The sequence below is a fragment of the Chiloscyllium plagiosum genome, unplaced genomic scaffold, assembly GCF_037043375.1.
Source record: "Chiloscyllium plagiosum isolate Xiang-an unplaced genomic scaffold, Cpla_swu_hap1 HiC_scaffold_40, whole genome shotgun sequence".
NCBI lineage: Eukaryota > Metazoa > Chordata > Chondrichthyes > Orectolobiformes > Hemiscylliidae > Chiloscyllium > Chiloscyllium plagiosum.
In genome coordinates, this window is record NW_028270178.1 from 55,605,752 (window position 1) to 55,630,208 (window position 24,457).

General features: G+C 40.8%; 2 gene segments (V, D, J or C); both read right to left on the reverse strand.

The window, feature by feature from the left end:
• Positions 1–523: 523 nt before the first annotated feature.
• Positions 524–23,607, reverse strand: LOC148138545 (Ig heavy chain C region, membrane-bound form-like). The segment is given in 8 exon segments: positions 524–988; positions 1,128–1,255; positions 4,065–4,394; positions 4,852–5,160; positions 7,798–8,109; positions 12,443–12,748; positions 22,473–22,565; positions 23,207–23,607. Coding segments are annotated over 7 exon segments (1,413 nt in total).
• On the reverse strand, positions 22,960–24,266 carry LOC148138546 (Ig heavy chain V region-like). The segment is given in 3 exon segments: positions 22,960–22,975; positions 23,666–24,049; positions 24,202–24,266. Coding segments are annotated over 2 exon segments (402 nt in total).
• Between the last annotated feature and the right edge of the window lie 191 nt (positions 24,267–24,457).

Here is a 24,457-nt window from a genome sequence, read left to right on the forward strand (position 1 = left end):
GATTTATGTGTGAGAAAAACTCCAGCTCTGAGAATCCGCCCTTGGATTGTGCACGTGTTGTGTCTGAATACCTGACTGAACGTTGACATTTTTGGCTGATGAATGTTTCGTTGGGCGCTTTAGGTGGCGAGTTATGCATTAGGGACCCAGGCTGTACTGAAATTGGGAGTACTTTTAGTTTAGACGGTGTAGAGTAAACTTTCAAACTCCGTTGTCTGCCTTTTTTCAGCTTCTGGTGGAGCAAAGCTCCTAATTTGTATCATTAGGTGACCCGAGATCGTGATCCTTGGTGCATAAGAGGAAATGTTCTCTAATCATTCTGCCTCTGGAGTGTTCCATCAGGCACATTGTGTGAAAGGTGCATTTACATTAGTGGGCCGCATGGTAGCGCAGCATTAAACTAAATGACTGGATGAAACACAACCAAACGGAACAAGTGAGTTATTTGGCTGGGAAAGGAGTAGGATGTGGGAAAATGTATTATTACTGACTGGCCTAAAAGAAAGAATTAAGCAAACTCACGGTTAGTGCATATTCATTCAAATTTATTAACCATTTCAGAAAGCATTTTTATCCAAAAAGTTGATGTAAAAGCTAACAGAAGTGAATATAATGGCTGGATGCCACATTGAGACAAGAACACATGCGCTGTTAGGTGGGAATTTTCTGTACATCAGTAACAATCACCAGAAAGGGAATACAACGGCTCATCAGAAAGGGTAGGCAACCATTCCGAGTCAGGAACAAATAAAAACAAAACAAATAGGCTTCAAACAACTGGGAAGCTCCACATTCTTCCAACCACAACCATCTCAAAGATATCATAGTAAAAAGGAAAATCCATCAATAATTGTCTCAGTTATACGCTGATAAACTGAAGTCATCTCACTGTTAGAGTCAGCAACAGGACAGACTGTAGATTGGGAAGTCAGAGGCCTTGATAAGCAGATCAGGAAAATCAAAGGGGTCCACAACTCATTCACTTAACCTGGAAAAGAGAGATAAAGCAATGACTCATTTGTTTATGATCGGGGGCATTCAGATTTAATTTTTATTCAATGGCACACTGAGAGATTTCACAAAACATATTGGGCTGCTTGGCGTGAGAAAGATGTGATTATTCTCACCTTCACTAGAGTGACGGCAGCGCTATAGAAAATACTCAGGAAGAACAAGGTGATGAACGTGGAAGCAGTTGTCCAGATGTTGCTGTTATCATCCTCATAGTCTTCAATCCAGGTGCGATCTATTGAATCTATGAATATAAAGCCGAGAGAACGCATTTAGATTGTTTATTGATCCAGATCGATCTATCTGCATCCAAGTCATGTAATTAGAGACCATTACATCTTCATAAAACAGTCAGGTATTTCTCAAATGTGACTCTTATCTGTATCTATTAGTGCATTATTGATTCTCAGCAAGAAATTACAAATACTAACTGCACATGTTCATTCTTCATTGTCCATGTCAGAACATTTTAAATTAGTTTATTTCTTTATTTATTGAAGGATATTATTATTTGGCGAATGCTTATAACAAATGATTATTTTAATTATTTCATTATATTTTAAATATAGGCTGTGACAGTTTAATTGAAAATTGTGGCCATCGCTGACTAAAAGTTCAAATGTGATTCTCATCTTTATGTATTGGTGACCAATTGCTTGGCAAATCACAAATATGTTACATCACAATCAGAGCATTGCTTCATATTTTTGTTGTAGGATCTGAATATTTAGGAATAAATTTTTGTGCATGTGTCCCTTAATTTATTTGATCTACTGCTTGGTGTTTATGGTTTTCCTTTAATGTTTGTGCATGTGGTTATGAGTGTTTCTTACTTCACTCTTGCCCATGTTGGAGTCTGTGCATGAATAAACCTATTCGTGTGCTCATGTTTGTGTACATAAATTTTGGCCTTTTCCCAGTGTGTAAGCATCATCATGCAAATATGCCACTTCGTTGCTGCCTATGCTTATCTTGTAATGTCTTTGTGAGTGTTCACTTTTCATTAGTGCTATCTAAAATGTGTGTTTATGTGTCTATTTCACATCCTACCTGAACTAGATTATTTTCATGTTTGTGCTTAATAAATGTTAGCATACAACGTCACGTTTTGATGATGATTATATTTATGTGATGATGTCTGCTTGTGTGGCAATCTTTCCTAAACTATATCCTAATAAGCTTGTTTGTGATATTGTGTGTGGATGCTTGCTGATGGTTGTGTCCATTATCCTTGTTTAATAAATGCCCCACTGTTTGTTAATTTATGCACTTGTCTGCATGTGAGACTCTAAATTTGTGTGTATGTGTGACCGTGTATACATGCTGATCAATGTGGTTTAAAAATAAATAACTAAGCTGCCTCTGTCATCGTATGTTTGTGATTATGAAAATGGGAAAATAATGATATTAATGTTTATTCTGTGCACTTATGTGCCTGTGTGAGTCAACATGTGGGAGGACATTTTTCAGATTTTGTATCTGTGTGTTCATGTGTGTGTTATGTCTGTACGCATTGTGCTGTATGAATGTATATGTATTCGTGTCCATTTGTGTGTTACCGTGTTTCTCATGGTTATGTGTGAGTACCCCTGCTCAGTTGTGCAAATGCTTTTCTTTTGGTGTATGTGAGTTTTTGTAAGAGCTTAGGTGAGTGCTCAAGTACCATTTGCATGTGTAGCTCTGTGCAAGTATACGTGTGTGACGTCTTATCTATATGCACATTTGAGTGTGCACAAAAATATGTGTCTTTAGGTGAGAGCCTGTATATGTGTCTTTACATGTGTCATTTGTGAGCATCTCTGTATCTGTGTGCGTTTCTGCTCTTATACCAGACTGCAATTTTTATTATTCTAATTTTATTGTTCTAATTTTAATGGATTGCCCACAATTAGATCTGACCTTGGTGTTGTAGGAAACATTTTCCATCACCGTGGAGAAATAAGCGTTTTATGAGCGACTCTTCTGTTGCAGTGATAGAATTTCTGTTTCTGAGACAAAAGGCCTGAGTTCAAATCCCCACTGTCCCAGAGATAACATTTCTGAATATGTTTATCATAAAATATCTACTTATGTTCTGTATGTGAAACAAAATAATATCAGGTGTTCGAATACAGAATTGATCCCATGTGCTCCAGGAAACTGAGACAACACTATGGAATTCAAACTGGGACGATGCAAACACCAGTTTTGGATTATGGGAATCAATGTTAATCATTTGTTAACAGGGCCAAGCGTGTCTAACATGCTTCAAAGGTATTGTTTTGCATGGAAGTGTTAAATCTTCGGACAGTAAGCAAGAAGCTGACTGTTCCTGTTAGTAACTGGGTTACATTACAGAGGACATCTACCATGAAAACTCTGCGCAGGGAGCAAGAGGACAGACCATTCATCGTTCCCCTCTTCCCTTTGCTCCAGAATAACTTATCTGTCGATTCTCTTTGGTGTGAAAGTGAAGATACATTCTGTCAACTCATGCATTGGTGCAAGATCTCTGGCAGTTCCCCAGAAACAAAGGTTACATTCAAACTGCTCTGCACTCTTTACGATTGGTATGTTCCAATCAAAACTAATTTTAAAAGTCTCTTAAATTTACATTTCCAATTGGCACAATGTGGCAGTTTAAAACTGACGTGAATTTTGTCAGAATGTCCAATCGGGGGAATCAAGAACACCAAGTTCAAAACGCGTGCTCTACTCTTGACATAAAATGGACATTGTTAGATTTCATCACAAAGGGATTTAGGATAGATAACGTCCTTGGCGGAATCCTGCAATGAGTGAGCTTTACTCTGTCTCTGACCCAGGGTGTATCTGAGCAGGGAACATTAACTGCACAAGACACTCGTCCTAGACCTGTTAATAATCCACTTTAACTACACAGATGCAATGTAAGTCAAAGTGAGAAACGACTAATTCAGTATTTAACTCACAACTGGAGGAAAAAAAAACTTTATTATTTTTGTTGAATTATTAAATGTAACTTTGAGATTTTTATTGACATGAATTAACAGTGTCCATCAGTGCAAGTGAAATGTTTACGAAACTCGGTTTACCGCTGGATTTATCGACTGTTCTGTTGATGATTTTCAATGGAATCGCTTCATGTCCCACCACACAGGAGTAAGAAGCACCGCTGGCCCACTCCTCCGCTGTAATGGATAACAGGCTGTACATGAAGAAGGAGGTGTTCTCGCTCTCCGCCATCACCTCGGTGTTCTTGTAGTTATTGGGATTCACCGGTTTGTCATTGTTTGTCCACTTGACGAAGATCTCTCGGGGGGAGAAACCTCTCACTAAACAGGTGAGGGAGAGAAACCTCTGAGCGGAGATTTCTTCTGTTGGTGGCAGGAGGACCGACACTGATGGCTCCAGCGGATTAATCACTGCAGAATATTTGAGATAAATATTAATTAACTATAAAAATCCAGAATCAACATCGCAATTTCACTAAAAATTAAAATACACCATTTTTAATTTGGGATTTATTCACTTTCGTTTTTTAAAGGAGCAGAATGGTATCCGTGATGTTCAGTAAAAGAAGTAAAGAGTTTAGTTTGAAAGTCGCCTCCATGTTTCCAGCCCACAACGAGGACATACTGTCCATTTGTCATTGCTGATGGTGACATCACAACCCAGGCTTCTTCCCACCTTATCTGACTTAATCAGAATACAATATCCTTTGGTCAGTCTTCTTCTTAATCAGCTACTTAGCTATCCTGCCTTCAGATACATCATTAATGCTCCCAAAGGTGTTTGTTCATTTCCAATCAAAGCCTGCCATTGATGTAACTGGATCTGGATGACACATGGGATGCTTTGTGTTTTAATCTCACCGCTCACCTTTCTCCTTGTGGATGGAGTCTCTAACCGGAGTCGGTAGATTCTGATGGCACACCACACATTCAAAAGTAACGCCACTCAGCCAGGCTTCAGTAGAAATGTCTAATTTGCTGATCACGCTGTCGGGATTCTGTCCAGGCTGCTCAGCAATCTCTGATTTCAGAGGCTTCTTTTCTTGTTTCCAGGTCACGTTGACTCCAGAAGGAAGATTGGACACAACGCAGGTTAACGCCACCGTCGCCTCCAGTAAGACTTGTTCTACTGGCGGTGGGAGGATTTTAACGGTGTTAGCGTGGCAATCGGTATCTTCTGTGAACAAAAATCAAAGTCAATGAAAAATGCCCCTTTATGATACAAACAGCCAATCTTCAGATTACTCCTTCACAGGGTGAAGACACCACCTTCAAAATGGCAACTCCAACTATTGCTGAAACGATGCTTACTATTGTTGATGTATTTTGATCTGTGAAACATTTGTGATTACCTATAACATACCCTGTGTAATTATTCTTAAAGAACACTGGCTTTGTAACAAGTGAAACCGTGAAAAAAGTAAAATCATCGAAGATACCATCATGTAACCCATGGAATTACCTTTCTTTCAGAGTTTGTCTCTCACTTAAGGCCATCTACTGATAGTAATCTGAATATAATGAGTTCATTTCCATGTTCATAACCCTTACTGCTGGTCACAACTGCCAAATCAAATCCCAAATTTTGGACAAATTGTAATAAATAATAATTATTTTCTTTGCAGAGTTCTAAAGTGTTATGGGAGCGGTGAACAGCCATGGAAATTCTGTTCATTATATTTAAAGTGATCGAAAAGACTTTGCGTTATTGGTGTGAGATCATTCTCTAATTTACGTCATTGTTCCTCGTGGGCTGAGTGTGGAGTAGATCTGAAAACAAGACACTGAGTACAGCATTGGATATCGGGAAGGACACCCACCCCCCTTAAGTCTTTCCCTCCATTCAGTTAGTTCATGACTGGTCTGTACTTTCACTTTATTTACCCGCTGCATGTTTTAATTTCTTCATAGATCAGAGAGAAAAAAACAAGCAAAAGCATCTTAAATGAATCTACAAATGCAATGGAAATGTGCACTAGTTTCATAGACATCCATTTCTAACTGTGTAAACATCACCACACCCAAACCAGGCTAAATCAGCCTGTCTCAAATTCTTAGTTCATTCATCCCTATTGTGGCATTACTACCAGAATATATTTTCCTGCCTCATCCACTAATTACAGAGAGCTCAGTGAGATCACGTTTATCCTATTCTGGATTAGTGGTGCTGGAAGAGCACAGCAGTTCAGGCAGCATCCAAGGAGCTTCGAAATTGACGTTTCGGGCAAAAGCCCTTCATCAGGAATAAAGGCAGTGAGCCTGAAGCGTGGAGAGGTAAGCTAGAGGAGGGTGGGAGGGGGGGGGGTGGTGGAGGATGCTACCTGAACTGCTGTGCTCTTCCACCACCACTGATCCAGAATCAGGTTTCCAGCATCTCCAGTCATTGTTTTTACCTCGTTGATTTTAACCCTACTGCGAATCCTCTTGCAAGGATACCTGCCTTAAAGACGTTTTCCTCCTCTCTCTATAAGAATCTCAGGGAGTCCCTCTCCCACTGCAACTCCCAAGTCATTTCCTCTGCCCTGAAGCTCACCCATTGTACTCTATGCTACTTTCTCCCCACCCCCACCCTCCTCGAGCTGATCTCTCCACGCTTCAGGCTCACTGCCTTTATTCCTGATGAAGGGCTTTCCAGAATCTGGTTTCCAGCATCTGCAGTCATTGTTTTTATCACGTTTATCCTAGTTAATCAAATATGATACCCACTTGGTCTGTGGCCTGATCCCATAAATGAAGGAAAAGAGCTCAGTACCAGATAAAAATCAGTGTCGTACAATGTCCAAAGCCAACAGGTCATTCCTGAGCAGGGAATGAAGCATTGAACGCATATTGATTTATTTTCAAGTAAGGGTCACTGCAAATTTTAACCATGTCATTTTGAGACCACAACATCATAAGATAGAGGATCAGAATAAGGTTGTTCAGCCAATCCAGAGTGTAGATCAGAGTGGCGCTGGAAAAGCACAGCAGGTCAGGCAGCATCTGAGGAGCAGGAAAATCAACGTTTCGGGCTAAAGCCTTTTTGCCTGAAACATCGATTTTCCTGCTCCTCGGATGCTGCCTGACCTGCTGTGCTTTTCCAGCACCACTTTGATCTGTACTCTGGTTTCCAGCAGCTGCAGTCCTCACTTTTGCCTGTTTCGCTTATCCAGTCTGATCTGCCATTCAATCATGGGTGATATGTTTCTCAACCCCATTCTCCTGCCTTCTCCCCGGACTAAGCAAGAACCGATCTTTCTCTGTCTTGAATACACACAATGGCCTGGCCTCCACAGCCCTCTGCAGCAACAATTTCCACAGATTTATCACCCACTGGCTGAAGAAATTCCTCCCCATCTCAGTTCAAAACGGTGCCCCTTTGACCCTGAGACTGTCCCCTTGGGTCGTAGTCTCGCCTACCAGTCAAAACATCTATTCCACGTTTACTCGACCTCAGTCTCTCAGTATTTTCTATGTTTCAATCACATATCTCTCCAATACCCCCCCTCCACCCCCAAACTTATCCTTGAAGCCATTACCAGGCAAGGATTCAGCACTCTCAATTCCTCTCTCTGCATGGTCAGGCAACAAACTATTTAACACAGCTCACTGTCTATATAACTATCATCAAAGAGAGGAAACATACTTTTCTGACTTGCCAAAATGTTGAATTATGAGCAATGCTAATGTAACACTCAAACTGAAATAAGAGACACATGGCATATTGGGAAATGAGAAGCTGTACCGTGCTGTTTACTACGCCTGATAAATTAGTGTGTTTGATTCACATCCGAGTTCAGAGTGATTTGTAGCTCTCTCAGTCTGTGTCTCTTACCCTGGAATGCGGTGATGTTTTTACTTTGAGTGTTCTCTCCATGAGTGACCTGGCAGGTATAGACCGCGCTGTTGTACCATTCACCATAAGGGACCATCAGCCGACTCGTCACCGAGAAGTTCCCGTTCGCCTCACACACGGGAGACGTGAAGAAGCCAGAATCCAAGGGTCGGCCATTTTTCAACCAACTCACGGAGATTGACTTCGGATGGAACTCGATGATTGAACAGACGACGGTTGCAAACTTGCTGCTTGCGATTTCTTCACTGGAGCTCACAGTTAGGAGAAGAGTTGGTGGGAGAGGACCTGTCCCTTTAGGAAACACATCGTATACATTATCTGACGAATTTCATAACAAATACAATCAGTTCTCATATATCAAGGTTTCTTGTGGTTAATGGATACTAACCTTGATATTATAAAAATCATAATTGTGCAGAGTGCTGAAGAAGCTGGGATCCACACAGAAAGATCATTGGGGAATGTGAAGGACTAAAATTAGAGGACACAGCAAGGGAGTCAAGGAGGCATAGAAACTATAGGCCGGTTAAATCAGAAGGGAGATAGCAACGTTGGATGGTATTCGTTTTAATGAAAGAGTCTGATGAACAAGGCAGATGAATTACCGGCATAAATGAGGAAATGATGCCGTTGTTATCATGGAGACATATTGAGAGTGGGGCAGGAGTGGCTATTCAATATTTCAGGATTTAGTACCTTCAGGTGAGACAGGGAAAGATGGAAAAGGATGGGAGTGGGGTGTACGGTACAGAATGTTGCTTCTGTCGCAATTCTGACAGGAGTAGTTTTAGCTGGAAAGAGAAATGACATCATGGATACCTCCTCGAATGAAGGCAAATGAACAGTACTTCAAAACCAAAATACAGTAAACATAACTACTGGGAGAGCACAATAAGACCTTACTATAGGTCCAAAAGACCAAGTGCAGATACATGGGCAAATTTCAGAGTAACGTAAATTAAATAGGGGAATGAGAAAAGCGGTTTTTAACTTCCTCAGTATAGGCTTGGATATTCATTTTGTCAAAAGTTTAGAGGGAGCAGAATTCTGAAAATGTCCCCAGGAGAATATTTTAACAAAGTATGTGTTTAATACAGAGAATTTTAATCCAGACCTTGCAAGAAAGGGGTGAACCTGGACTTAACTTTAGGGAATGAAGTCGACCCAGTGGGTAAAACATTAATGGACAGTGCAGACAGTGATCATAAATCTGTTGGATTCCAGATTGTTCTGGAAAGAGATAGAAATTGGCCCAAAGTTCTGAAGGGGGAAGGACAATGTTAATAAGATCAGGTAATGATTGGACCAGAGTGGACTGGAACTTAGTGGTAAATCTAAATCATAGCAGTGTGACACATTTAAGAAAGAAATAGGAAAAGCACAGGGAGGACATTTCCCAGGAAGCCACTGTGTGGGACCAAGAATGTAGCGGGCTCTCGACATCAAACAGACCATGAGAAGAGCAAAAGGGACCATGAGAAAATAATAGCAGTCAAAATAAAGGAAAATATTTTAAGACGACACAGGCTCGTTCATAAAAGAATAATATGGGAAACAGTAATGCCCATTAAGTATTATTATTGGAATGGAGCCAGAGGATTAGGTTGCGGTCGAAATGAATCTGTTTTTTTTTTAATATTAGATTACTTACAGTGTGGAAACAGGCCCTTCGGCCCAACAAGTCCACACCGCACCGCCGAAGCGCAACCCACCCATACCCCTACATTTACCACTTTCCTAACACTATGGGCAATTTAGCATGGACAATTCACCTGACCTGCACATCTTTGGACTGTGGGAGGAAACCGGAGTACCCGGAGGAAACCCACGCAGACACGGGGAGAACGTGCAAACTCCACACAGTCAGTCGCCTGAGGCGGGAATTGAACCCGGGTCTCTGGCGCTGTGAGGCAGCAGTGCTAACCAGTGTTGTGTCAGTGTTCACTAGTCAGATGGACAATGTGGGGACAGAAATCATGGAGGAGTGTTGTGATGTACATTCAGAATTAGGACAGATGTAATGCTCTGTGTTGTCTTGCTGGATGAAAAGGACAGATGAAATGTATACCAAGCTGTTGAGCGATGCAAAGGATAAAATAGTTGGTCAATGACAACAATTTAGAATTCCTGTCTGGTCCCAGCAGTTGTGCCAAGTGAATGTAGATCAATCAACATTGCACTGTTATGCAGGACGAAGGAAGGCATAAACAATGAAAACACAGATCTGTCAATCTAGTCTAAGTGGTAGGGAAACTATTGAGAAGCGGGATTAGTCTTCATTTAGAAGATCGGTCAACAATTTTCAGTACGGTTTTATTGAGAGGAAGTCATGTCTAACAATTTGATGGTAGTTTTCAGAGAGATAACTCAATGTCCAGATGATAGCAATAATCAGAGCCAATGGGATCCGAGTTAATCTGACGGATTGGATTCAGAACTGGCTGAGTGGTGGGAGCAGGGGATAATGGTCATTGTGTGTCTGCGTGACTGGAAATCTATGTTTCGTGGTGTTCTGCAGGGATTGGTGTTAATTTCCTTGCTGTTTCTCTTATATACCAATGATTGAGACTAGAGTGTAGGAGGGTTAACCAGTAAATTCACTGATGAAAGGAAAATTATCATGTTGGTAAGTCATGAGCATAATAGCTTTAGATTGCAGGAGGATATACAAGGGTTGGTTATATGTGAAGAGAAGTTGCAAATGGAAACATTCTGGAAAAGTGTAAGGTGATGTACTTCGGCAGAAGAAACTGCGAGGTATTACGTTTTAAATGATGGAACCCGGGAAAGGACTGAGGATCTTTGGTGTACGTATCCACCGATCCCCTATAGTACTGTGTCGTCTGGATAAAGAGGCTAAGAAGGTAGGGAGGATATTTGCTTTTATTAGCCGAGACATTGACAATGAGGAGTAGGGAGATGATACTGGAACTTAGTAAAACACTGGTTCGGCCATACGTTGTGTGCATGTTATCGAAGGATCTACAGTGTTATACGTTGGGTGCTCTTTGCTGTCCTGGTGATTTGTGCTGTTTCAGTGACAACGTTTACAAGAAAATCTAAGGTAGGGATAATGTACAGTGCTGGGTCCTCTACTTTTTGTCATTTACATAAATGATTTCGATGTGAGCATAAGAGGTTCAGTTAGTAAGCTTGCAGATGATACCAAAATTGGAGGTGTAGTGGACAGCGAAGAGGGTTACCTCAGATTAAAACAGGATCTTGACTAGATGTGCTAATAGGCTGCGAAATGGCTGATGGAGTTTAATTCAGATAAATGTGAGGTGCTGCATTTTGGGAAAGCAAACCTTAGCAGGATTTATACACTCCTGGGGAGTGTTGCTGAACAAAGAGACCTTGGAGTGCAGGTTAATAGCTCCTTGAAAGTGGAGTTGCAGGTAGATAGGATAGTGAAGAAGGCATTTGGTATGCTTTCCTTTACTGGTCAGAGTATTGAGTACAGGAGTTGGGAGGTCATGTTGCGGCTGTACAGGACATTGGTTAGGCCAATGTTGGAATATTGCGTGCAATTCTGGTCTCCTTCCTATAGGAAAGATGTAGTGAAACTTGAAAGGGTTCAGAAAAGATTGACAAGGATGTTGGCAGGGTTGGAGGATTTGAGCTACAGGGAGAGGCTGAACAGGCGGGGCTGTTTTCACTGGAGCGTTGGAGACTGAGGGGTGACCTTATAGAGGTTTACAAAATTATAAGGGGCATGGATAGAGTAAATAGGCAAAGTCTTTTCCCTGGGGTGGTGGAGTCCAGAACTAGAGGGCATAGGTATAAGGTAAGAGGGGAAAGATAGAACAGAGACCTATGGGGCAGCTTTTTCACACAGAGGGTGGTACGCGTATGGAATGAGCTGCCAGAGGAATTGATGGAGGCTGGTACAATTGCAACATTTAAGAGGCATTTGGATGGGTATATGAATAGGAAGGGTTTGGAGGGATATGGGCCGGGTGCTGGCAGGTGAGACTAGATTGTGTTGGGATATTCCGTTGGCATGGACGGCTTGGGCTGAAGGGTCTGTTTCCATGCTGTACATCTCTATGACTCTATGAATGTGATTACACTGAAGGCAGCATTGATGAGATTTGCCAGGATTTTGCCTGGATTGGTTTAGTTATGAAACTAGATTAGATAGACGGGGGGTTTTCCTTGGAACAAAGGAGAATTAGGGAGAAGATTATCATGATATCTGGAATTATTTTAGGCATATTCAGGGTAAACTGGACGAAACCTTTCCCCTTGATGGAGAGATCAATGCCTCAGGAGCACAGGATTAAGGTAAGGCCAGGAGGTTTACAGTGGATCTCGGGGGAAACAAAATCAAACAGAAGGTGATGTGAGTCTGGAGCTCAGTGCCTATAAGTCATGTAGAGACTAAGCCCCTCATAATATGTATGAAGTATTTAGACGCATACTTGCAAAGGCAAGTCACAGAAGGCAATGGATCAAGTGCTGGCACAATGAGATTGGAATAGGTGGCTATTATTGATAGGTGTGGACTGGATGGACCAAAGGGCCTTTTTCCTGTGCTGATTCTGTGAAAACTGTTATAAATAATGCCTTATTCATGTAAATCCACAGATGCTCTGTTTATCTCAGTTCCCACAACACTTACCAACACATGGCATTTCTTTGCTCTTGTGTGACCCGCTGTGTTGAACCTCACAGTAGATTTCACTGGGGAAATCTACCGCTGACCCAGGCAGGGTTAACTGGCTGCTCAGGGTGTAGGTTCCCTTCTTGTTTCTCACTGATGGGTAAGTCTTCAATCCAGTCGTGATCAGCTCCTCACCTTTCTTCCAGGTTACCTTGGTGACGTCAGGGGAATAGTCCATCGCCAAACAACCAAAGATCAGAGAACCGGTGTTGTGCTCCTGACAGGAGGAGACCAGGCCATAAAGTGTGGGGGGAGACGGTGTCTCTACAATAGAATGACCAATTGAGCATGTTAGTTTCTGTTAATTTGACCTTATCAAATGTATCCTCATCTGTAAACGTTTGCCAGTATGCACCCGCTGAAGTTTACAGCATAACTGGAGTTTATTTTTGTTTCCTACCAATTGCTGGCCCTCTACCTTGACCATTACCATAATTAAGGAAGAAGAACATCCTTATCCCACACCAGTATCTGATTGAAGATCTCACCAACTGACACTTTCAGTGGATTGCAAGTGAAGACTAGAGAGATTTCAGTAAATACAAACCAATGATATGCAGATTCATCGAAATTCTACAGTGTGTGCAAACAGGCCATTTGGCCCAAGTCCACACCCACCCTCTGAAAAGTAACGCATCCAGACCCACTCCCCTACCTTATTACTCTACATTTAACCCTAACTAATGCACCTAACCTCCCAATTCCTGAACACAACATGGCCAATTCACCAGTCTGCACATCTTTGGACTGTGGGAGGAAACCCATACAGACACGGGGAGAAAGTGCAAATTCCACACAGACAGTCACGCGAAGTTGGAATCGAACCTGAGTCCCTAGCACTGTGAGGCAGCAATGCTAACCACGGAATCAGCGTGCTGCCCCACTAGGGCACAGTGCTGCTAGACATCAAAAATAAAACAGATATTGCTGGAAATACCCAACGGAGAGAAATCAGAGTGAATCAGGTCCAGTGAGCCTTCCTCACTTATCAATGCAAGGTAGAATGTTCTCTCTGGGAGGGAGGTCACTGCAGCATCAGCACAGGCAGGAGCTGAGCACTGGGACTAGGAGGATGGCTGTCACAGCTGACCTCATGCCAATTGTCTGAAAGTTGAAACTTCTAATTTACAATTACCTGAATTTCGAGGCCTCTGAAAAATGGAGGACCATTAAGGTTCAGAGACTTTGGAGTGTTACACCTGAGTATTTACGTAAATATGATTTGAGAAATGAACAAGTACTCTTTAACTTTAATAACTATCAAACTGATACGCAGTTCACCATCAAACCTCAACTCTCAGACTAACCACTGCACGTACACTCTGTCTAGACCTAAATTTCCATTCACATTGACAAACCCTACCCTGTCATATACCCATTCATACCCAGAACACACAACCATATCACAAGAAACACATCCAAGGCAATCCATATTGGTAGTGCAGCTGAGCAGAGAGATCTCAGTGTCCATGTACATAGATCCCTAAATGTTGCCAGCCAATTTGATAGGGTTGTTAACAAGGCATACTTTGTGTTGGCTTTCATCGATAGAGGGACTGAGTTTCAGAACCATGAGGTTCGGCTGCAGCTGTACAAAACTCTGGTGTGGCCGCACTTGGAGCATTGTGTACTGTTCTAGTCACCACATTCTCGGGAGAATGTGGAAGCTTTGGAAGAGTTCACAGGAGGTTTACCAGGATGTTGCTTGGTATGGCGGGAAGGTTTTAGGAGGAAAGGACGAGGGTCTTGAGGCTGTTCTTTTTGAGAGAAGACGGTTCAGAGGTGACTTAATTGAGACATAAAAGATAAACAGAGGGTGATGGCTAGCAGGAGGAGACATAGCTTTACATTAAGGGCTGATAGATAGATAGAGGACAGATGTCACAGGTTGTTTCTTTACTCAGGAACACACTGCCTGCAACAATAGGACACTCGCCAACTTTAAGGGCATTTAAAAGGTTGTTGGATAAACATATGGATGAAAATGGAATAGTGCAGGATAGACAGGCTTCAGATTGGTTCCACAGGTCGGTGCAACAATCGAGGTTTGAAGGGCCTGTACTGCACTGTAATGTTCTATGTTCTATATTCCAGATCGACATATAATCTTAATTCTTTTCACTCATTTCCACTCCTGCCACCCTGCACCTGGTCCATGATGAATCTGGTCCTGACTGGGACCTGGCACCGTAATTTGCACAACCTCTGACCTCACATGTTACCCAAGTCAACCTGTGCACATTGTGCTCCCTTCGCATCGGTGCTTTACCACCTGCCATTTTCCAGACTCCGAGCTTTGCATTTTGACATCACGTCCACCTGTCACTTCATTACAGTGACCTTCCAACCCCGCAACAACCTGGCATCCTGCCCACCTCTACACTAACCAGCCTGGCACTCTTCCCACCTCTCCACAAACCAACCTGGCAAAGACAGACCTCCTGCCTTTCAGCTCAAACTACCCCTCACCTACCAAGCACAATTTGACCAAATAAACCTGTGACCATTACCATTTACCTTGATGCCACCTTGCCAGACAGAGTGCATGCAAGCTTACCCAGCAGCCAGCCAACACCTCACAGCCTACCAGCCCAAACTCTCCCACATGCCCAATCTAGCCCCTCACTTGCTCACCACCTTCCAACTTTGAGCCTACTCCACCATAAAGTCAGTGAGTCATAAAGTCGTACAGCACAGAAACAGTTCCTTTGGTCCAGCTCATCCATGCTGACCAGAGTTCCCAGATTAAACTAATGCCACTTGCCTGCCTTTGGCCCATATCCATCCAGACCTATCCAGTTCCTGGAGCTGTTCAAATGGCTTCCAAATGTTGGACCTATCTCTGCATTTACCACTTCCTCTGGCAGTTCATTCCAATGTTTTGGACAGTTACAACATGAAGCCCTAACTCCTGCACTCAGTGCTCTGACCAATGAAGGTACATTTGCCAAACACCTTCAACACACGAGCTACTTGAGACAACGCTTTCAAGAATCTATGAGTCTGAACCTCAGGGCCCTGTGTTAAACATCACTACCCAGTGCCCTACCATTAACTCTGTAAGTTATGACCTGATTTATCTTCTCAAAAAGCAACATTTCGTATTCATTTAAATTAAACGCAAAGTGCCACTCCTCAGCCCATTGGCCCAGCTGATCAAGATCTCATTGTACGTTTCGATAACTTTCACTGCCAATTATACTATCAATGTTGGCGTTACGTGCAAACTTACAAACCATGCCCCATTCAATGTTTTCATGGCTTTCAGCCAATATTATACCCTGCCTGCCCTTCTCCCACATATCCGTAGCATTTTCTTTTAAGGATTGAAGGAATCTATCTCCTTCTTGAAATCATTTAATGTTTTGTCCTTAATCAATTTCTGTGGTGGAGAATTCCAAAGGTTCACCATTCTTTTGCTGGACAGTAAACAATCAGGACCAATGTTATTGGTGTGTTGGGAAGACTGGTGAGCAGCAAAATTAATGATGATCCCATGAATGGAATAGCCTTCTAGAGCGGCCGAGGGGCCTTCTTCAGCTTCTAATTTGAATGCTGACATGTCCCTTCGGCAGCATGTTCCAAAACTGTGATCCTTGAGGATAAGGGCGCACATGCATGTAAATGTTTCACCTGAGAGCTTTCCTCCAAATTAGACTTCAACTTGACTCTCAACTATTTCCCCGCCCCTTTCCTCTTCCTCAATCACAGCCATGGGACTCACTTCTAACAGTGCTGCGAATGTGCTAATACCACACAAACTTCAGCAATTCAAATACGCTGATGACAACTGGTTTCTCAAGGCGATATAAAACGTCTGACACTTCCACACCTGTCTAGAGATGCAAACAACCACTGGAAGAATTGAAAATTATTTGAGGTACTTGTGTGTCCACACAAGATGACATGGTTTCCTTCTGGGTGATTTGACTGTGTTTTCACTGAATGAACAGAGCTATTTCTTAATCATATAATGGGAATGAAGCTTCCCTCATTTTTAGCAAGGCAATCACACATTATATTTCTTTATTCCAGGGAAGTGTAGTGCTAAACTAATGGAATATGATGATTGGGATGCTTCAATTGGAAATTGTCAGAGATTTAAAGCTTACTTTCATGAGCAATTAATTCCAGCCTCATTGTGTCACTTTAAATACTCACAGAAATGTCTTTCAGAAATGGTGTCTCCCTTTGTTATGGGCAGTCGAATCATTAAATCTGGGATAGTTTTTGCTTGTTAATCAAAGGCATTAAAGAGTTTTAGCCAAAGGGAGACCAGTGGATTTGGCTCACAGATGCACCATGATCTAAGTAAGTGGTAGAACAGCTCAAGGGGCTGAGTGCGCTCCTCTTGCTCCTACCTTCCTATCATTGTGTCATTCATTAAGCTAGCACTGGCAGTGAACGCTTTTTATTAAAATATTTCAACAAATTAATTGTTTCACACATGCTTTAAAAAAAAACTTCTGTTGATTATTTGGAACGGGATCATTGACATTCTCTATTTGAGTGATCAAAATAACTTTCACCCAATTACAACAGCCACTGCGCTCTGGAGTGTGTTGTTACTTCATGATAGTTTCTTGTGAAACTACAGCTCGAGATCAGGGCGCTCAAATTCAATGATTCTCTGATATTTAATATCTCTGAAAATTCGCAATTTGTTCAAATGCATCTTCTCTCTGAAGAACGTGTTTCATCGAACAGAACCTTTTTCAATGAAACAACAAACATTAAATGCTAGAAAACCAACATACAGACAGAAATTGCTGAAGAAACTCAGCAGGTCTGGCAGCTCCTGTGGAGAGAAAGCAAGGTTAACCTTTCACTTCCAGAGACCCCCCTCTTCAGCAAATTGTTTTCATGTGTTTGGCACCAGAGGTCACACCTGCTGAGTTAGACAGCGATTATGTTGGCTTGACTCCTGTTGGAAAAAGGATTCTTAGCAGAGGTACTGGATGGTCTGAGATAGCAATTGAAGACCAATTGAAAAGCTATCACCATCTGCTGCAAGTGTTGGATTCAGCGGAACCCCCACCGTACTAAACAATCAAATTCAGCTACAGCACTGGTTTAATATAAAGTAAAACAGCCTAAGCATAATCTCATCAAATATGCTTCGAAAATGATTCATTCTGGTTTAGTTATAAATGATATTGTTAGAACAGGAAGTAAAAAGCTGGGATTTCTTTGAGCACTTACTCCATTAACCCCATCTAGCGATACCCAAAAGCTTGTGAACAAATTTTGATCTGGAAAAAGCTGCTAACCGCCAAAATTCTATTTAATATCTAAGAGACACAAGTCAGGACAGCGAATTGAGTAGATTTCACTGGCCTCTGTGAGTGGAATTCCAACAAGCACCCAAACATGTCAATCTGCTTTCTTGCACTGAAGTAACCTGATAAGAGATGGTGTTACATACCTCTCTTACAGGTTGTAAGTGAACACAGGCCACCTGCCACAGAATCAGGGACCCTATTACAAACCACAACAGACCTGAACACAATGAGCTCGACACTATCGCGGAGAACACAGCCCACCTGTTTGACAGTGCACAAACCATGTTAGTTATTAACACCTTCCAACAACCAGAGACTGTTCCAGAATGTTTGTACAATAAAAGTAACATTTCAACATTTATCCAATAATACTTTGACAGCAGCTCAGATTTGTTCAAATTCTATGGGAACTGCAGAAGAATAAAACTAGGAATTGCATTGCCATCTATTCACTGTCACTGGATTTCAACCTAGATCTCCCTTCCTCTTAGCCCTGTGAATGTTACTGCACCAGATGATCTTAGTCTGAAATAGATTTAAATGTTTTGAAGTGTATTATGACCGTTGCCAGTGACATTAAAAGCTGATGATAGGGTTTTAAATAATAGGATGCAAAATAATTTCTGCTTCTGCATTGTGCCACTAAACATGTCCCGGATAACTGAGGCACAAAGAAAATATGTAGCACATCTCCCTCTGCCTCGCTCAATCAAATATCCCTTGTTGCCAACAACCAATTTCAAAACTCTTATAATCTGCCTTTTGTTCCTGAAACGTTCGTTCTGATTGCTACAACTTAGTCAGGGCTCTCAATTCTGAAGCACCTAATCGAATATTGCATTTCTGATAAAAGTGGTTTTGAAGTGCAAGATAAAATTGAACTGTCTGAGATACAGGTATCCGAACTGGACAATTTACAAATGGTCAGCACAAGTTGTCAAGTTAGCCGGAGATAGCACTGAAACAAACTGTACAACAGCCTTGATCCTAGCAAATACATCTGCTCAATTCCTCACATCAAGTATTTACTGGAATTGAACATTCATCAGAGGAACTAACCAGAGGATTAATGTGAACAAGAATGTGTTCACAATGAACATTGATAACCAATGGGTTTAAACTTAATAAGTCATTGTAATTAACAAAATTATTGAGGTGGGATATATCGCCAATTAAAGCACAGCCCCGGAGGAAATGGATTATTCTCTAATTTATTTTTTACATATTCTTAAAACATTTCTTGAACTGTGGAGATTTTGCATGCACTGCATAAAGCTAAAACAGCATTCAGTGTGGAAATGCATTTCTATTGAAGAAATTAGTGCAAGTTCATTTTCTTGTTAGCTGCTTTTAATGTATGAAAATGTTTAAATAAAAGGTATGAATTGAAAACATGCTTCTGTCGGGAACTGCCCGCTTTAACGGATGTGTAAGTAAATGTGGGCAGTTTCGTGGAGAGCACTGCTGTCTCACAGCTCCAGGTACCCGGGCTCGGTTCCAGCCTCGGGCGACTGTTTGTGTGGAGTTTTCACATTCTCCCCTGTGTCTGTGTGGGTTTCCTCCCACAATCTAAAGATGTGCACGTCAGGTGAACTGGTCGTGTTATATTGTCCATAATGTTAGGTGCATCAGTCACCTGATGGGTCTGAGTAGGTTACTCTTCAGAGGATCGGTGTGGACTTGCTGGGCCAAATGGCCCGATACATACTGCAGGAAATCTAATCTAAATGATTGTCACACTTAACCAATGTGAGCAGATTCCTTCCGATAGCTACATTGCAATAATCGGTCAAGTATATTAATTAAAATAAATATTACTCTATTTTCAGTGTTTGAACAAACAATGTGCTCTGTTATCCTCTAGTTCATGTCTTCTGCAAATTTGTGAACTCTGCATATGTCTGAACACATTGATGTAAAATACATTCTCTGCGTTTGCAGCAAATACTCCCATGGTTTTAAGAGTAGATTTCCTACAGTATGGAAACAGGCCATTTGGCCCAACAATTCCACACTGACCCTCCGAACAGTAAGTAGCCCACTCAGACCATTCCCTCTAACTTATATTTATACTTATATGTATAAGTGTATACTTATATGCACCCTAACCTCCACATCCCTGAACACTATATGCAATTTAGGACAGCCAATCTTTTGGACTGCGGTAGGAAACCAGAGCGTCTGAAGGAAACCAACGCAGACACAGGGAGAATGTACAAACTCCACACAGGCAGTCACCCGAGGGTGGAATTGAATTTGGGACCCTGGCGCTGTGAGGCAGCAGTGCTAACCACTAAGCCATCATGTTGCCCAGCGAATTCATGAGTGGATTATTTTAATTAATTCGAAATTTGGTCTTGGCCACATAATTCACAATAGCAGTTGTTTCCAAAAGAATGACTCTTCAGTTGATAATTTGTTGTAAAATGTAACTATTTATTTAAACGCACTGATTGGGAACACCTAAAGCACTGTGCAGATTAAATAATTCAGTTAATGTTTTATTTTTATCCTGCAAATCCAGTTTAATCAGGGACATAACAATTAATTAACTCTTGTGAAACAATTCAAAGCAGTGAAACTGATCTGTTCTTCATAGAATTGAGCAGAATTTCCAAATGGTCTTTGCCAATGATCTTTTCCAGCCTGAAAAATTGTATGTAGTGTACAGCGGAATTGAAAGGTGTTTCTTGATCAATTATTACACCGTCATGGCATTTTTGCTCAAGAGCAAGAACTATTAGAACATTAGACTTTTGAAATTCTATTTATATTTCGCTATGGCTTGTAATCTGTTTAAAGACAGACCTTGTAAATGAATTGGACAGTTTAGTTCTGAATTTGGACTGTAAAGCATGGATTAGATTAAGCCTTAATTACTACTTCTAAGTAAAAATGGCGACCGAAGGTATATGTTTTCCCTTCATTTCCAAAACCTTTGCGATTTGCCTTTCACTTAATATTAGGCTTTATGAAATTTCAACTGGCATGCTGATTGCATTGAATGAGGAACCCTGGAGCAGTTCACTGTCACCAACCATATAAACAGTGCAAAAACAATGTAGAAACCAGAAACTGTTTCCCAAATATAACTAATTTAATATTACCCAAGCACACTCCCTCCTCAACAGAGCAAAGATCACCAAATCACAACACGGTGTGTTTGCAGCAGAACTCGCTCTGCAAACATTTCCAACACAACCAAGAACATGGTGTAACCTCACAAAAAAACAGAAATTGAAATCTAACAAAACTACTCAGAATCAAGCAAACTAATGATTAACTTGAACAGTCATAACAAGAAATAACAAGTCAAAACAGTAGCCTGTCTGTGAGGGGACTTAACACTTAAAGCTGTAACGTTTCCAGCAACAGTTCAATTTATTTCCAACCTGTACACCCTTCCTGATCAGGACAATCTTGTGCAGTCTACAGTAGAGCGGTTGAAGGAATATATTGATTAATCACTTCAAGGTCAAACAAAAATATTTGAATGGACAAATATTACCACATTATAATTTTAAGTTAGTTTCAATTACGTAATCTGATCAATTCTGCAGTTTCAGATTTTAGTCCCAAATTTTATTTTGAATGAGGCTACTCAAAACAAAATTCATTTAGTTTACATTAGAACTCAGATTTTTTTTTAAAAAGTCAGTGCATTAAAAACTCGTTTCTTTTTCATTTTTCACACTTCCGTGTTTCTGACTTAAGTTGGTTTTCAGACAGTTACAAACGGATGTAATGTTTTCAATCAAGCAGAGAAAAATATGTCATGAGTTTAACAAATCCAGAAATGATTCATGAAAAACAAAGAACTTCACAAATATTGGTAATGAAAAGTAATCCAGAGAGACAATCTCCTCACCAGAAAGAAAACACCAATTACAGAAAGCATGAAAACGCAGATCAAGTCCACAAACTGAATAAGAATCCAATCAACTCAAATTCAACAGAATCAAGGAAAATAAAATCAGAATCCAATCAACTCAAAACAACAGATTTAAATGAATGATAATCAGAATCCAAGCAATTCAATTCAACAGAATCAAATAAAACAATTTCAAAAGCCAATCAACGCAATTCAACAAAACCAAGTAAAAACAAAGCCAAAATCCAATCAACTCACTTCAACAGAATCAAGTAAAACAAACTCAGAATCTAATAAAAACAGAATGAAATATAGCACAGCAGGAAAATTTTCTGACAGTTTCTAACCTGCTTGCCATCAACAAAATTAACAAAATAAATGAGAAAATATAATCATAGTAAGAACATTATGTATACGGGGAATATATTCAAGAAATGAATAATGATATTTTAACATATTTTAATCATGTTTGGTAATATTTCAAATATCTTTAAATTCTCAGCATTTGTTGCTGATAATAAAACTCACAGTCAGGGTGTCACTGACATTAAACATTATTTATACCTGACTGATTAAGAGACATTAGGTGCTTCAAGTAACCCAGCCACACAGAATGCCCATCTGATCCAAAAAAAGAGATACACCGAGCAACTGACTCCATCATCACCATTGTAACTATTTGCTGAGCCTTAACTGGTCTATAAATCAGTCTGAACAAAAATCAATCCGAACTAAACCAAACTCAGCACAGAATCTGAGTTTCATTTAATTCAGAAATTAGTCACATGAATAGAATGTTTTTTAAAAAGTCACTAAGAAAGTTCAAAGTTCTTACCTGAAGTCACTGTCACCATGGTCCCTTGGCCCCAGTCAGCAAGATAGTCACACAGTGTTACATTCTCTGGTCTGGGTCACACAATAACTAGCTCTGCATGAAACAAATCAAAAATCTACCATTATTTTAAATTTTCAGAACCACAGGCAAAATAACGTCACGATTAATCTTCATCACATAATTGCGCTAGTGAATTCTGATCATTCTTGATACATTTTAATACTGTTTTATACTTCACAGAGTAATACATGAGCTGATTCTCAAAATCCCCAACTGGTGTATCAATAATTACCCAAACACTCTCACAAATTAAATAGTGATGCTAGCATAAAACCCCACAGAACTAATACTGCACTGCAAGTTAAGACGGTTTGTAGAAGTAATCGCTGACTAGTGTCAATCAATGGAGGCTGAATAGGTTTTTGTATTGGTCATAATTGCAGTGTCACCCCAGCTATATCACTGTGAGACACGTTGTGTCAAATACTATGACAGACTGTAAACTGTAAGATGCAGATAATTTCATCACTCCCTGGAAAGCAGTGATTCAGACTCCTCTAAAAATGATTCAGTGCATTATTTCAGCTTTTACTATTCACTGTATTTTGAAAGCTTGGAATATTTTTACAGGTCTGGTCTGCATTTAACTTGGCAATCAACACAAAGAAGGGAGAAAAAAAAATACACATTTTTACAAACTAGAACTACTGGATTGCATTTAAATTGCATCTCACATTATTTCTCGCTCCTGCCATGGTAGAAATCATCAACTTGAGATAAACCCTTGTCAGCGGTTTTTGTATGAGGATGTCACTATGCACAATACTGTGACCCACTGTAGTATCACAATGATGTAGACCAGTACACTCATTCTCTGTTCTTTACTCTAGGTCTCAATTTTCATTTGAAAGAGCCATTTAGTACTGATCATGATTAGAATTAATGCCATAGTTGACATAACAATTAGCAGTGATTTCCTGAGCTGTCAGATATATTAAAACTAATATTTTGACCAAGCATTTAATTGATGGCAGTGATAGCAGTACATATGATAAGCCCATAATATTGTCTCATTGTACCACCTAGTTTGCTAGTTTAAATGGTACACTTCCTTTTTGATAGTTTTGTAAGAGGCAGCCTGAGGTCTGCTTCAGATTGCAGTTGGTATAATTGCATTTAAAACTCGTACTGACCATCAGTTTATGATGGTATTGACAAAATGTTCCTTCGAGCTGTTTTTGAACGGGTCCAGCCCTGGTTCCTCTCGCTGTGGTCTCTTGCACAGTAATAGATGGCGGTGTCTTCGATCTTCAGGTTCCCCATGTCCAACGCGAAAATGTTGTTTGAAGTGTCTTTGGACGCAGTAAATCGACCCTTAATCGCTGGTGCATAGTTATTGCTGTTTGAATTATAGTAGTTCAGCAGCCATTCCAGACCCTGTCCGGGAACCTGTCGGACCCAGTGCATGGTGTAGCTGCTAAGATCGAACCCGCTGGTTTTACAGGTCAGTTTCAGGCTGCCTGCGGGACGGCCAGTCTCTGCCTCTGGCTGGGTCAAAACAACCTCCGACTGGACACCTTTAAAAAAGAAAACAAATAAACCATGAGCATTAATGCTGATGAAATGATAGCTGAGTCTTTTACATTCCTGCGGTAGACTAACATTGAGACAGTCACAAAGAGAGACTTGAACAAAAAACACTCAGATGATAAGAAAGTCAGTAACAAACTGAGAAAAAGTGTCGACACAATCATTCTGATAACTTGTGGGAAACGGTTCTGTCAAGATCTTTCTAAACAAAGTCGACCCAGGAGTGTTGAATTACGGTCTAGTGCCCAGGATTTATATGACCATCGGAAGGGGCAGGCTTACAGCTTCCGCCTGTTGGTGTCCTGCTGGAGGCTGAGACTGGATCCTGGTATCAGCTTGCACAGCCCGAACACATGGGGTCATGTCTTTACATGAGGTTCTGCTTAAACATAGAT